Here is a 16,426-nt window from a genome sequence, read left to right on the forward strand (position 1 = left end):
GATTAGCTCTAGTAGTTTTCTGGTGGCATCTTTAGGATTCTCTATGTAAAGTATCATGTCATCTGCAAACAGTGACAGCTTTACTTCTTCTTTTCCGATTTGGATTCCTTTTATTTCCTTTTCTTCTCTGATTGCTGTGGCTAAAACTTCCAAAACTATGTTGAATAAGAGTGGTGAGAGTGGGCAACCTTGTCTTGTTCCTGATCTTAGTGGAAATGCTTTCAGTTTTTCACCATTGAGGACGATGTTGGCTGTGGGTTTGTCATATATGTCCTTTATTATGTTGAGGAAAGTTCCCTCTATGCCTACTTTCTGCAGGATTTTTATCATAAATGGGTGTTGAATTTTGTCAAAAGCTTTCTCTGCATCTATTGAGATGACCATATGGTTTTTCTCCTTCAGTTTGTTAATATGGTGTATCACGTTGATTAATTTGCGTATATTGAAGAATCCTTGCATTCCTAGAATAAACCCCACTTGATCACGGTGTATGATCCTTTTAATGTGCTACTGGATTCTGTTGGCTAGTATTTTATTGAGGAATTTTGCATCTATGTTCATCAGTGATATGGGCCTGTAGTTTTCTTTCTTTATGACATCCTTGTCTGGTTTTGGTATCAGGGTGATTGTGGCCTCATAGAATGAGTTTGGGAGTGTTCCTCCCTCTGCTATATTTTGGAAGAGTTTGAGAAGGATAGGTATTAGCTCTTCTCTAAATGTTTGATAGAATTCGCCTGTGAAGCCATCTGGTCCTGGGCTTTTGTTTGTTGGAAGATTTTTAATCACAGTTTCAATTTCAGTGCTTGTGATTGGTCTGTTCATATTTTCTATTTCTTCTTGATTCAGTCTTGGCAGGTTGTGCTTTTCTAAGCATTTGTCCATTTCTTCCAGGTTGTCCATTTTATTGGCATAGAGTTGCTTGTAGTAATCTCTCATGATCTTTTGTATTTCTGCAGTGTCAGTTGTTACTTCTCCTTTTTCATTTCTAATTCTGTTGATTTGAGTCTACTCCCTTTTTTTTTGATGAGTCTGGCTAATGGTTTATCAATTTTGTTTATCTTCTCAAAGAACCAGCTTTTAGTTTTATTGATCTTTGCTGTCGTTTCCTTCATTTCTTTTTCATTTATTTCTGATCTGATCTTTATGATTTCTTTCCTTCTGCTAACTTTGGGGTTTTTTTTGGTTCTTCTTTCTCTAATTGGTTTAGGTGCAAGGTTAGCTTGTTTATTTGAGATGTTTCCTGTTTCTTAAGGTAGGATTGTATTGCTATAAACTTCCCTCTTAGAACTGCTTTTGCTGCATCCCATAGGTTTTGGGTTGTCGTGTCTCCATTGTCATTTGTTTCTAGGTATTTTTTGATTTCCTCTTTGATTTCTTCAGTGATCACTTCGTTATTAAGTCATGTATTGTTTAGCCTCCATGTGTTTGTATTTTTTACAGATCTTTTCCTGTAATTGATATCTAGTCTCATAGCGTTGTGGTCGGAAAAGATACTTGATACAATTTCAATTTTCTTAAATTTACCAAGGCTTGATTTGTGACCCAAGATACGATCTATCCTGGAGAATGTTCCATGAGCACTTGAGAAAAATGTGTATTCTGTTGTTTTTGGATGGAATGTCCTATAAATATCAATTAAGTCCATTTTGTTTAATGTATCGTTTAAAGCTTGTGTTTCCTTATTTATTTTCATTTTGGATGAGCTGTCCATTGGTGAAAGTGGGGTGTTAGAGTCCCCTACTATGAATGTGTTACTCTCGATTTCCCTTTTTCTGGCTGTTAGTATTTGCCTTATGTAATGAGGTGCTCCTATGTTGGGTGCATAAATATTTACAATTGTTATATCATCTTCTTGGATTGATCCCTTGATCATTATGTAGTGTCCTTCTTTGTCTCTTCTGATAGTCTTTATTTCAAAGTCTATTTTGTCTGATATGAGAATTGCTACTCCAGCTTTCTTTTGGTTTCCATTTGCATGGAATATCTTTTTCCATCCCCTCACTTTCAGTCTGTGTGTGTCTCTGAGTCTGAAGTGGGTCTCTTGTAGACAGCATATATATGGGTCTTGCTTTTGTATCCATTCAGCCAGTCTGTGTCTTTTGGTGGGAGCATTTAATCCATTTACATTTAAGGTAATTATCAATATGTATTTCCCTATTCCCATCTTCTTAATTGTTTTGGGTTTGTTATTGTAGGTCTTTTCCTTCTCTTGTGTTTCTTGCCTAGAGAAGGTCCTTTTGCATTTGTTGTAAAGCTGGTTCGGTGGTGCTGAACTCTCTCAGCTTTTGCTTGTCTGTAAAGATTTTAATTTCTCCATCGAATCTGAATGAGATCCTTGCGGGGTAGAGTAATCTTGGTTGTAGGTTTTTCTCCTTCATCACTTTAAATATGTCCTGCCAGTCCCGTCTGGCTTGCAGAGTTTCTGCTGAAAGATCAGCTGTTAACCTTATGGGGATTCCCTTGTGTGTTATTTGTTGTTTTACCCTTGCTGCTTTTAATATGTTTTCTTTGTATTTAATTTTTGACAGTTTGATTAATATGTGTCTTGGTGTGTTTCTCCTTGGATTTATCCTGTATGGGACTCTCTGTGCTTCCTGGACTTGATTAACTATTTCCTCTCCCATATTAGGGAAGTTTTCAACTATAATCTCTTCAAATATTTTCTCAGTCCCTTTCTTTTTCTCTTCTTCTTCTGGAACCCCTGTAATTCGAATGTTGGTGCATTTAATGTTGTCCCAGAGGTCTCTGAGACTGTCCTTAAGTTCTTTTCATTCTTTTTTCTTTATTCTGCTCTGCAGTAGTTATTTCCACTATTTTATCTTCTAGGTCACTTATCCTTTCTTCTGCCTCAGTTATTCTGCTATTGATCCCATCTAGAGTATTTTTAATTTCATTTATTGTGTTGTTCATTGTTGCTTGTTTCACCTTTAGTTCTTCTAGTTCCTTGTTAAATGTTTCTTGCATTTTCTCTATTCTATTTCCACAATTTTGGATCATCTTTACTATCATCATTCTGAATTCCTTTTCAGGTAGACTGCCTATTTCCTCTTCATTTGTTAGGTCTGGTGGGTTTTTATCTTGCTCCTTCATCTGCTGTGTGTTTTTCTGTCTTCTCAATTTGCTTATCTTACTGTGTTTGGGGTCTCCTTTTTGCAGGCTGCAGGTTCGTAGTTCCCGTTGTTTTTGGTGTCTGTCCCCAGTGGCTAAAGTTGGTTCAGTGGGTTGTGTAGGCTTCCTGGTGGAGGGGACTAGTGCCTGTATTCTGGTGGATGAGGCTGGATCTTGTCTTTCTGGTGGGCAGGTCCACGTCTGGTGGTGTGTTTTGGGGTGTCTGTGAACTTATTATGATTTTAGGCAGCCTCTCTGCTAATGGGTGGGGTTGTGTTCCTGTCTTGCTAGTTGCTTGGCATAGAGTGTCCAGCACTGTAGCTTGCTGGTCGTTGAGTGAAGCTGGGTGCTGGTGTTGAGATGGAGATCTCTGGGAGATTTTTGCCATTTGATATTATGTGGAGCTGTGAGGTCTCTTGTGGACCAGTGTCCTGAAGTTGGCTCTCCCACCTCAGAGGCACAGCACTGACTCCTGGCTGCAGCACCAAGAGCCTTTCATCCACACGGCTCAGAATAAAAGGGAGAAAAAGTAGAAAGAGAGAGAGAGAGGGAGAGAGGGAGGGAGAGAGAAAGGAAGAAAGGAAGAAAGAAAGAGGAAAGAAAGGAAGGAGGGAAGGAAGGAAGAAAGAAGGAAAAGAAAGAAAGAGGAAAGAGGATAAAATAAAATCAAGTACAATAAAATAAAATAACGTTATTAAAATAAAAAATAATTATTAAGAAAAAAAAATTTTTAAGAAAAAAGCAGACAGATAGAACCCTAGGACAAATGGTGACAGCAAAGCTATACAGACAAATTCTCACATAGAAGCATACACATACACACTCACAAAAAGAGGAAAAGGGGAAAAAATAGTAAATCTTGCTCTCAAAGTCCACCTCCTCAATTTGGGATGATTCGTTGTCTATTCATGTATTCCACAGATGCAGGGTACATCAAGTTGATTGTGGAGATTTAATCCGCTGCTTCTGAGGCTGCTGGGAGAGATTTCCCTTTCTCTTCTTTGTTCTCACAGCTCCCGGGGCTCAGCTTTGGATTTGGCCCTGCCTCTGCGTGTAGGTCGCCGGAGGGCATCTGTTCTCCGCTCAGACAGGACGGGGTTAAAGGAGCAGCTGCTTCGGGGGCTCTGGCTCACTCAGGCCAGGGGGAGGGAGGGGTGCGGATGCGGGGCGAGCCTGCGGCGGCAGAGGCCGCCGGAACGTTGCACCAGCCTGAGGCACGCCGTGCATTATCCCGGGGAAGTTGTCCCTGGATCCCGGGACCCTGGCAGTGGCGGGCTGCACAGGCTCCCCAGAAGGGAGGTGTGGATAGTGACCTGTGCTCGCACACAGGCTTCTTGGTGGCGGCAGCAGCAGCCTTAGCGTCTCATGCCCGTCTCTGGGGTCCGCCCTGTTAGCCGCGGCTCGTGCCCGTCTCTGGAGCTCCTTTAAGCAGCGCTCTTAATCCCCTCTCCTCGCGCACCAGGAAACAAAGAGGGAAGAAAAAGTCTCTTGCCTCTTCGGCAGGTGCAGACTTTTCCCCGGACTCCTTCCCGGCTAACCATGGTGCACTAACCCCCTGCGGGCTGTGTTCACGCTCTCCCTGCGCTCCGACCAAAGCCCAGCCTCAGCTCCCAGCCCCGCCCGCCCCGGCGGGTGAGCAGACAAGCCTCTCGGGCTGGTGAGTGCTGGTCGGCACCGATCCTCTGTGAGGGAATCTCACCGCTTTGCCCTCCGCACCCCTGTTGCTGTGCTCTCTTCCGCGGCACCGAAGCTCCCCGCCTCCGCCACCCGCAGTCTCCGCCCGCAAAGGGGCTTCCTAGTGTATGGAAACTTTTCCTCCTTCACAGCTCCCTCCCACTGGTGCAGGTCCCGTCCCTATTCTTTTGTCTCTGTTTATTTTTTTTTTTTTTGCCCTACCCAGGTACGTGGGGAGTTTCTTGCCTTTTGGGAGGTCTGAGGTCTTCTGCCAGTGTTCAGTAGGTGTTCTGTAGGAGTTGTTCCACGTGTAGATGTATTTCTGGTGTATTTGTGGGGAGGAAGGTGATCTCCCCGTCTTACTCTTCCGCCATCTTCCCAATCTCTCCATACCATCTATTGAAGTCTAGAGCTTTGCTTGATCTCAGCCATTTCTATGGCTGCACCTTCCACCAGAGGAGGGGTCTCAACCTTTGTGTTTGTGGTCTGCTTTCCAGTATGAGAATTTGGCAAACTTAACAGCATTTCTATGCACCTGTAATTAGGTCACTGCTCACTTGGTTGTCCTTTGATCCTTGTCTAGACTATACCTGCCCACTGCCCCGACTTCCCCTTTTGCTTTGAAGCAGGTTGTAGCTTTCTCTGTGTTGCACAGCCTCCTCAGCAAAACATTTCACCTAACTGAAATGGTGACAACAGCATGATTCTCAGGTGCAGTAAAGACTAACTTTGCACATCAAGCAACATTTTGTATGACCCAAGTTGACAACTTTTGACCTAGAGCAGGGTCTCTCCACCTGGGCACTGTGGACATTTGGGACCAGATAATTCTTTGTTGGGCAGGTTGGGGTGCTGCCTGTGCATTGTGGGTTATTTAGCTGTATCTTTGGCTCCACTCACTAGGCGCCAATAGCACCCCCTGCACACAGTTCTGACAACCACAGATGTCTCCGGTTGAGAACCACTGACCTAGAGGATGGCTCAACACAAATATTCATCTTTACTTTACTCATCTTTACTCATCTTTATCTTCTCCAAGCCTCTGTTTTCCAGTGGATTCCTCTCAAGTACCTTTGAATTAACTCTAGTGCCACTACTTGCTTTTTTCCCTCTGCCTGAGATACCCTGCCCTTCCTCTTTTGTCTATAGGTCTTTAAAACTGAGCCGAGGTGTGACTCTGCTATGCCTTCCTTTAGCTCTGGTTGCCAGACAGCTCTGCTACCTCCCTGCCTCCCGTGGGGCTCCAACCAGCCCTCCAGCTGGGCTGGGGGCACTGCCCGGAGCCCCTCTCTTTCCCTGGTCATTTCTCCCTACTCCTCAAGCAGCACATCCAGGTGTATTCATTCTCCTTAAACACCCTAACTCATCCCTTTATTCCTCACTCTCATCAGGTAACTTCACCATAAATCTCACAGAAAATAATGGCTGTTAGACAGCCGAAATTCTCCCAGCCTGCTGTCCCCAAGCCTTCATGCGTACCTGCCTCCACACCCACCCTTGCAGCCTTCCCTCCCATTAGGATGGAGAGGACAGCCTCCTTGGTTCTAATGTGCTCTTTCAACCTAGGCCTCTGTGTGCCAACACCTTCCCTTCCTTGGGGACCTTGCTGTATTGACTATCTGCTCCCTCCAGTTTTTGTTGTTTCTGTCTCTACCCACCAGCATTTCATCATGCTCAAGCATTTTCTATCCAGTTTTTATAATTCTCTTTCAAACCCATCTCCAAAGCTGTACCACTCTACAGCTTCTCCCCTTTACAGCCAGACTCTGGAAAGCATCTGCACTCACTGTCCCTTCTTCCCCTGAGTAAGGGGAGAAGAAAAGCTCAGATGCCTTTGTCTGTCCTTCCTTTTAACAAGCCTATCTCGAGACTGAACTAAGACTTTCTGTAGATAGCAAACCTCTCATGGATTGCTGGCTTTTTGTTGCATGACCTTTACTTTTTACCTTCTGTCCTGTTAATTTACTGTGGACAGATGGCAGTTGGCATTGCTTTGGGACCTCATACTTGTGGCAGTTGATTACAGTTGATCATCCTTTGGATGTTAGCCAACACATCTTAGAAACTGGAAAACTGGCACTTTATTTAGGCCTCTTTTATTTAAAGGTCAGCCACAAAATGTTTAGTGGTTAAAAATACTTTTCAGAAGTAGAGTTCTGCAGCTTAGATAACCGTATGTCTAAGATGCCACTTCGGGAGCTAAGATGGGTCAGTCATCTGGCTGCTGGCAGAGGCATTACCGTGATGCCCCCTCCTCAGAGGGAGGGCCTGTTTCAACATTGTCTGCTGCCAGTCCCAGTTCAGGGAAAAGAGTTCTTTCCTCTGACCTTTAATAATCCTGGATCCTTTTATATTTGCCAGGTTCTTGCACGGCACCAAGAGGCTGCAGAACTGTGAAAACAACTCACCCTCAGTGTAGACTCCTCACCCCACCCCCAGCCGTTGTTCTGATCACTCTAGCTTATGGTGTACGTGGGAAGTGGGAGAGTGGGAAAGCATCGTATTTCAGTATTATTGGTTTGGTTCCTTTTATGTTCTATACACTTCACATTCTGTATCCCAAAGTATTTCTAATAGGAATAAAGGACTTTTGTTGAAGCTCTGATACGCTTATCCTTTTCACGTTTCACTGTTCCTCAGCACATCACCTGCTTTCCATTCCCGTACACCACTCAGCCCTAAATATGTTGGGCCCTTTTCTGCTTTTATGTGCATTTTTATTATTCAAGTCTTCTATAAAAATGAGAAGGGGGCTTCTTTTCAAGGTCTGGCTGGCCCCAGCTGCCGCCCTCTGAGGTGTCTGTGCATGCTTGTGGTATGTCTGCAAGCTTGTAAGAGGTCACTCTGGTGCTGGCCATGCTGGGACCTGAGGCACACTCAAGTGTTCTGACCACGTATCAGGATATCATGTGAAATGTTGACATTACTTTGCCTGAATGTATGTTTAATGACACCTTTCATCTGCATGTCCTTGGTGCCTTTTCTAAGTTTTTCACTTACTGCTCCAAACAGCTTCACAAGATAGATGGCAGGCAACCTTCCCCACTGCGACCCACACCCGCAGTGTTCAGATGAGACAGCTGGGAGTCAGAAACGGCAGTTTGTCAAGGCTCAGAGTGTTGTAGTAGCAGAACTTTCCCTAGGAGGAAGGGAAGGCCATGTGGAGTTTGGTAAAACAGTAGACCTGAGAAGATAGAAGCAAGAGGTAAAAAGGATGGGTGACAAAGAAGCAATGAGTACAGGGCAGCTCTTCACCACAGTTCTGTCAGTGACCTGAAGCAGAGTGATAGGCATGTGTCAGAAGGGCCAGTAGGTGAAGACAGACATTGTCAGGTTTTGTTTTCAGAAGAGGGAGATGTGCTGTGGGAATCGGACTGATGGTCTCTGGGCCAGGTGCAGGAGCTGGACTGTTGGGAACCTGGAAAGACAGCACAGATGGAGGAGGGAGTGTGGGAGGGAGGGAGGGACGGATCACTGGCTGGGCTGGGGACAGGGGGTAGGAAAGCCATGGGGTAAACAGATAGTCAAAAGGAAAAGTTATTTTTTTATGAAAGAAAATATTTCTTTGTGATTTTGAGTTAGCTAAGGAGGGGAGGCTTTCTTTCTCAGCTTGTCCCTAGAAAACCAGTTAGTCTTTGTTTTCCTTGATTACAGTGCCCCACAGCAGGGGACCAGATACTTTCTTTTAGATCAGCAAACCTACAAGGAAACAATTAAGAACCCCAACATAAGAGAAATCCATTTATAACTAAGGTTAAAGGAACAGATAAATAGAGAACACTCAACTTATGCAGCTTTAAAAATTAAATATAGGATTATACCATTTTGTTCCTTTCTGAATAACCAGTAATAGAAAAGACCAGACAATAAGAAAAGGGGAAAGCAAAAACGCTGGTAAGAGTGGGAAGGTGAAAGCCAGGCCACCGCTGCTGGCTTAAACCAAGGTCCCCACAAACAGCCGGCTCAAGTCAGCTGCCCCACACCAAAGCAGCTGCATCAGAGATCACAAAACCTTATCTCTTCTGTCACCTGCCAGCTGGCCAAAGTCCATTGTCCACACTACATAGAACTGGCTTAGAGAACCTTCCCGGCCACCCAACACTAACCAAACCCTCAGTGGTCCATAGGCCTTTCAAAAAGTATGCCAGATATTAGGCAGATGCACCCTTGCAAGGGGGAGAATCTGTCATTTATGTCAGACCTAAAGGGTATGTATCTTCAAAAAGGACTAGAGGTCTTGTTCTAGTCTTTGTTAGGCCACAGCCAGCACTGGCACAGTTCACAGCTGCTGGGGAGTAAACCCCACATCTGAGAACACGCCCTCGGTGGAACCCTGTGGTAAGGAGCCTTCATCTCCCTTTTGGAGTACACTCATACTTGGATGCAAGGAACAGGAAACAGACGTGACAGTGCATTGTGTATACTGAATGAATTTAGGTCTTGCCTATGGTTTGATGACTTTCACCTCTTAAGTAAAAACCCTCAGTTTTAAATAAAAGCCTCCAAGGCTGATGAGGTTCTGGTTCATTGCATTATCTGTAAATTTCAGACTAGATGAATATATTTAATTGTCAAGATTTTTATTCTTACCCCAAAGAAATGGGTACAAGGCTACCAAGTGATGTTAGGTTGTTTGGGTTGAAGCTGTAAGCATGAATGTTTCTTCCAAATCCCAATTTTAAAAGTGAGTTTTCTAGATCTCCTACTTTTTAAAATCAAAACTTCATTTTAAAACAGGTGTATATAACTGCTTATAAGTTATATATAAATTATACATTAACAAAGTTTAAAAGGCAAACCATGGTTCAATTTGATATCTTTCTCAAAATTTATTCTGGCTTATCTGAACACTCTGATTATAGTGCTTCCAAAGGTGCCCGGAACATCTGTCCTGGCACCTGCCCCTGCCTCTGCTTGGCCAGGACTCTGGGGCTTCCGTGTGGCCTCATTTCAGGTTCTCAGAGCTACCATGGAGAGGTACTTGAGCTTGAGAAATGATGTCAACAGCTCCTTCACAATCTTTTCTCCTTTCCAAAGGACACAGGCATCTTTTTCAAGAATGCAAAACCGTCCATGATTTATTTCCAGTCACAAGGATGTGACTTTCTGCTTTCTGGAATAAGAGAGAAAATCACCCATCCTCTCTCTCCCTTCAACATTTCAACTGGAAATTGCTACTAAATGTTATCTGATCCTTAAGCACAGAGCATCCCTAAAAATATTTCCAACCACCCAATGTTTATAACTTTACAAACATTTAACCTGGGTTGCTTAGAAGTCTTTTTAAATAATATTTTAAATGACATTTAAACAGAGGTCCATGAAACTAATTATATAGAGAACTCTTCATTTTAACTTCTGGTTAATATTTTCTTGAAATTCTATTTCTACTTTAGATATTATTGAAAACAACTGATTTATAAGGTATAATTCATTATCTTCATTGTTAATAAATTTCCTACTTTTCCTCAAATCTTTTTTGGAATTTGGTGGAGTAAAAACACCAAACAGCCAAATACTACGTATCAGTACTCATTATACAGTGCTATCAACATACAAGATTGGATTCAGCTTGCCAGCTCATTCAGCTATCAACATACAAGATTGGATTCAGATTACCAGCTCAATTTTAATACATCCCCAATATCTGTCTCTTGGTACCAAACAGACTAACTAAAAATTCCATTTCTTTACATTTTGGCCTAGGAGTTTTTTAGTATATAATTTGTGATATAATTCTCCATTTTTTTTATAGGCATGTTTTCCACAAATCCAGCTCAATTTCCACAAATGCCAGCTCAATTTTAATACATCCCCAATATCTGTCTCTTGGTACCAAACAGACTAACTAAAAATTCCATTTCTTTACATTTTGGCCTAGGAGTTTTTTAGTATATAATTTGTGATATAATTCTCCATTTTTTTTATAGGCATGTTTTCCACAAATCCTGCGTGGATCCCTGGCTTAGTGAACATTGTACCTGTCCTATGTGCAAACTTAATATTTTGAAGGCCCTGGGAATTGTGGTATGTTTCCTATTTTGTTAATACATTTGTGTAGTGTTATCTCTAAGCATAACATAACATAGCACAAGTGGATGGTTAAAAGTCTCACAAGAAAACACTGGCTTTCTCTGCCAGATAATCCTGTTAGTCCAACACTGCCTTTTTTCCCACATTACTTAAAGTCCAGCCCACCTCAGGGAACTTCTGGAAGAGCAGATAAAGAACTGTGCTAGTCCACTTTACAGCCTGCTTCTGTTGGGTGGTGGATGTGTGATGAAGAACTGAGGTAGAGAGAAGGACGTGATTTTCCTCTATTCCAATATTTTTTTTTTTAAGGAATAGAATGTAGACTTTTAACTCTGGTCCAATAGTAATTTGTTCTGCATTCAGCATGGTATAAAACTATGTCATCACTTATGTTCCTTCCTCTTAAATTTGGCTTTGCTCTCCTGGGCGATGGTAATTGCAGTCAGTGAAGGTGGGCAGTGCCAGCCCTGGGCAGACCTTTGACAGCTGGGCAGGGGTTTTGGTTGGGTGCCGGCCACATAGGGCACTTCAGCCCGGGCCAGGAGAGTCAGCACTGACTAACTGAGGACCTTGGAGACTTCCTGCAGTTCCTTCCTTAAGAGAAGTGTATGTCCAGGATTATTGCTTTTTACAGGAAAGTGAAATACTTTCTGGTCTCATAAAAGAGTGAATGAATAATCTCCATATAGAGAGGAAAGTTTATTTTGACCCAACAGATGAATTCCTTGTTTTAGCTTTACAGATCTAAGTAGTCCTATTTGAAATCTGTTATCAGATGACAGTTTAGATGTAATCTAGTTAGATAGTGATGCCCCATTTATCCTCCATCTCCAGAGATCACATCAGTGATGTTGTAGTTTCTTCACCTCTTCACCACTGACACTGGCCTAGGTAATTCCTTCTGGCGAGGGCCGTCCTTGACACTGTCTAGCAGCATCCCTGGACTTTCATATCCACTTTTTAGTTGGTAGGCTTTGACCCCACAGCAGCTCTGTACCTCTTCTTCAGCATTAGATGCTTAGGTTTTTGTTGTTGTTGTTGTTGCACTGGGTCTTAGTTGTGACAGGCGGGCTCCTTAGTTGTGGCATGCGAACTCTTAGTTGCGACATGCATGTGGGATCTAGTTCCCGTACCAGGAATCGAACCCAGGCCCCCTGCATTGGGAGCGCAGAGTCTTAACCACGGTGGCCCCAGGGAAGTCCCAATGCTTAGGTTTTGAAACATAGTTTTCTTAGAGTTCAAAAGTCTTTTCAATGTTGATCTGCTCTTGGTTGTATGCTTTACTTATGTTTAAAGATAGAAGATATTTAAAAACTGACTAGCAGATAGATGGGGGTATTACAGAGAAGTTAATAGGGTGAAAGGATATTTTATGTTACCTGTATTAACATACGAGCCAGTGATACACTGCACTGTTTGTCAGCTTTATAATAATCCTTCTGCCTGTGAGCCATGTCCACAAAAGGTTGTCACTTTATAAAGATGAAGTGTTCAATTTTCTCAGTTCTGCAATGGATTTTGGCTTTCCTTAGTACCATTTTGTGGAAGAAATCATCTGTTTCTTTTAAATAAAAATTCTTGGAATTAGAGTGGAAGGTGTAGATGGGGAGAGAAATGAGAGGAAATCACCTGGAAAAAACTTGGTAAAGTCTTTGCAACAGGATGTCAAACATTTAGAATTGTATAAAACGATTTGTTAATCTTACAAGTACTTTTAATCTGGAAATATTTTGCAGCCAAATTTGCCATGTACTGATAACGTAGCATTTGATATGGAAAGGCTCACCAGAACCCAAGCAGTTAACCGAAGATCAGCCCTAGGTGACCTCGCCAGTGACAACTCCCTTGGCCTCGAGCCACTTCGAACTTCGGGGATCTCGCCTCTTCCTCAGGATGGGGATCTCACTCCTAGAACAGGAGAGATCAACATCGCAGTAACAAGTAAGTGGGACCTGTGCCCAGGGCACAGGACAGATTTGCTGCTGGTATTTCATGTGTGGTGGAGAGTTGAGGCAATCACCAGGGACAGTGACTTAGTCTGTAACTGAGAAAGTAATGGTTACTTTTGTTAAAACAGATATTTGGAATAACAAAACTTCCTTTATAGTAAGAAGCTTGTGTACTTGTGTGTAGTTAATAGGAATAGTTGCCATTTGATGACTAGCTGATCAGAGGTTTGTCTTAATAGCTGGTTATAAGCCTGATTTGAAACGATTGCATTGCAGACAGGGATGTAAGGTAGGACGTCAGCAGCATCTCAGTGAGCACTGTGAGCACCAGTGGTCTCTAGTACCTAGGCTGCAGGCAACCTAGTAAAAAACTAATCCAGAATTTGAACCTAAAAATTCAGTTGAGATGGCCAGCTGCTGCTCACTTTATTTTACACTTTTATGAAATTTGGTGTCTTAGCACTTACCTCTTTGGTATAATTGTACAAGAAGTGTGAGAAGACCCAAAAGGTAATCTACTTTTAAAATATGCTCTGGGCTAATTATGAACGTCATGATTGTTGAACTGTTGACGAGAAGGAAAAAAAAAATGCTCTGAGTGTTTTGATGGCCTTGCCAAAGTATGAGTGGGCTGGCAGGCGTGCGAGTGGGCCTCGTGGACATTCACCCCGTAACAAGCCAGCTGTTTTCAATCCATTCTTTATGTGTTACTTTCATCTAACAACCTTTCACCCCATCTTCCTCGTCATCACCCTGGTGCTGCCTTTTTCAGTATATCTGTTGCTTACCTATAGCTTCGAGCCCTAACCCTAATGGGACTCCTCTCAACTCTGGGAGTCAGTAAAATGGATAAAGCTGTTAAAAAGAGTTTTCCCTTAAATAGTAAGACTTGTGTGGTCTATTCAATTGAAGTATACGTGATCTTAACTAACCAAAAATTATTGTTAGAAAATGATTTCCCAAGTTTTATTTTCTCATTTTCTAAACTCAAGGAGACTTCATTCAGTTATAAAATAAGTAAAACTATTCTTTGATACAATTTGACTGATTTCTTACCATTTACCAATGGTTTGTTTTAACAGCATTTCATGTTGTCCTGCTTTGACATTTAGGTTTTATGGGCTAGATTTTTAAAAATTGATCTAGTAGTAATAAAGGAGACAAAGGTTGTCTGTTTACTAATGAGTTTTTGGTAGGTCCTTCATTGATCGACATTTATTGAGCACCTACTACTACATAAAGTACTGATCCCATTATATTTTATATAGAAATATCCTTTCAAAATCTTATGTTTTGATGATAAAAATATTACTTCATGTATCAAATTAATCACCTTCAGCAGAATTTGTACATGTTAATAAATAAAACTCATGCGGTTAAATTAGACCAAAGCTACCTTTACTTTAACATCAAAGGTCTGTAGTGCCATAGTAACCACAGTGCGTTCAACCAGCATCCACTGTTTGCAAGGCACTGTGCTAACTACACACTGAGGAGAACAGAGGTGACCGAGATCCCAGCTGCAGTAGGTTGGTGCTAAAATACCTCTGGGCCCATCGGGTATTATTACGACAGTGTTTACTTCTTTTTGGTTACTAATTTTTATAACTGAAATGCCATGCATGTATGGATGCTATATTCAAATTGGAAACATAGACATAATTGAAGTTCTAAAAGTTAGTCTGCTTATCATGTATAAAAGCCTAAGAAGAAAAAAATAAAGAATGCTATGTTAAGCTTCTTGAAATTGATTATCAGCCATCTCTTAATTTTTTTTAAATGCCAGTATATATTTTTTCTAACTTAAAATATATGTGGGTAAAAATGGTGGATTTTGCATGGGTTCTTCAATGTTTATTTTGACTTAAATAAAAACCTTGTAAATTCACTCTATTGATGAGGAATTTGTATTCCAAGAAGCAGTGGCTGCACTGTTATCTAAAATGAAAGAGTTTGCTGTGCATTTTAATAATGTAAACCAAGGTGGGCAGAGAAATGCGCATAGAACAACTCAGCATCCTGGAATCCTGAAGAACAGTTCTTCTTAACCTTTTGAAGATCACAACCTTTAAAATTCAGTGAAAGTATAATAACCTTTTTCTAGAAAAATTCCTAGGCACACACAGTTTTGCATAGATGTAGGATTCATGAAAACCAGATTAAGAAACGCCCATGTTATACAAAGCTTTCGCATATAAACATTTGGCATTCCAAGTATAAATTTCTTCTCTGCATTATTGCAGATGTATAGGGAACTTTACTGTGTAACACTTTGTTAAACCAGCCCTAGTTTGTTTATATTTTAGGAAATATAGTTAAGACTTTTTAGGAAGTCAGATTGGTTCTCAGGTTATTTTTGTGGTTCTCAGTAAGTACAGTTTTTGGAATGTTACCTTGATGATACAGAGTTTTAAAACTTAAGGGAAAATATTAACCTATTTCCTGGATCTAGAAAGAAACTAGATAAAAAACCTTTAGAGTTCTGTGTACCAGAGGTTTTCAACTCTTTGATGAGCCAAGAGTTGGAATAACCTACCCTTTCTACTTCTGTTTAATAAAGCCAGAACAGCCAGTGCCGCTTCCCAGCAGTGGGGTTGTGAAGGGTAGTTCTTTTCTTTGCAGGAGACACCAATAAGATGTCCTTTTTAAATAAAGACTATAAGTAAACCCACTCATAAGCGAAAAGAATATAGATGTGAATGCCATGGAAGGCCAGCCCACAGACTGCTTGGAGTACCCACGAGATCTTTGGGAACCACTGCTCCATATTTCTAAGCCTTTCTTTAAGAATGAGGGACACAGCCATGCAGAAGTGACAAAATGAAGAAAGAAAGGTTATAAGTATGGCTAGTCCACTTTACTGTCATTTAAATTAACAATTTTTAAAACCTATGTCCATGTGCGATTTTATATACATCTTTTTACTACATACTTTTTGGTGGCCACACTTCTCACAAACCTCAGGACTTTTAACTGGAAGAAATGTTTGGGCCATGCTTTCCTTGCAGCTTTCACCACTACTTCCACTAACCTTCTCCACTTAGTAGCTCTCTGGCAAACCTCCTCCTGCTTCACTTCCTTGGGCCAGTCTTGGCTTACACCTCCGTTGACGTCTGCTTCGTTGCATTTGAGGGAAATGTTGACATCGATTTGACATAAGCCTTCTCCCCAGAGTGATTTCCTCCCTTTCCTTTGTCAACAGAAGAATGGTTTATTATTGCCAGTTTTGGCCTCCTCAGTGCTCTCACACTCTGCTACATGATCATCAGAGCCACAGCTAGCTTGAATGCTAATGAGTAAGTAACCAATTGTTTCTTGGATTGCATGTGCCAGATGATCCCAAGAGAATATGTAATTTTCATAAAGATCATGAGAATTGCCTTCTACCAATTTCATACTGATCCTGATGGGATCATACCTAGGAAAATAGTTTATTTCATGAACAGTAACACTGATTGGGAGTTCACCTTGCTCAGCAACAACTGCTCACTTTAGAAAAGATCTCAGGGCTTTCATTAGCCACAAGCTTAGAATAAATCAACAATGGAACAAATGCCAAGGGAACCAATACAGTCGTAGTATTTGGAGAATGCCCGTGTCCTAATCATAGACAGGATTAGCCCCACTTCGCTGTGTGCTTATCAGACTTTACCTGGAGTCTT

The 16,426-nt window shown here is 41.6% G+C and overlaps 1 protein-coding gene across 2 annotated transcripts in view; it reads left to right on the plus strand.

The window, feature by feature from the left end:
- RNF130 (ring finger protein 130) overlaps positions 1 to 16,426 on the plus strand; it is a 107,784-nt gene that overhangs the window by 84,422 nt on the left and 6,936 nt on the right. The window contains exons 6-8 of one of the 2 annotated variants that reach the window (XM_082649753.1): positions 10,713 to 10,809; positions 12,552 to 12,756; positions 15,967 to 16,060. In XM_082649753.1, the coding sequence (XP_082505879.1) occupies positions 10,713 to 10,809; positions 12,552 to 12,756; positions 15,967 to 16,060 (396 nt within the window). The remainder of the gene's footprint in view (positions 1 to 10,712; positions 10,810 to 12,551; positions 12,757 to 15,966; positions 16,061 to 16,426) is intronic. The other variant, XM_082649754.1, reaches the window with a different exon arrangement.

The sequence above is a fragment of the Grampus griseus genome (assembly GCF_964374135.1).
Source record: "Grampus griseus genome assembly, chromosome: 3".
In the NCBI taxonomy this organism is placed as follows: Eukaryota; Metazoa; Chordata; class Mammalia; order Artiodactyla; family Delphinidae; genus Grampus; species Grampus griseus.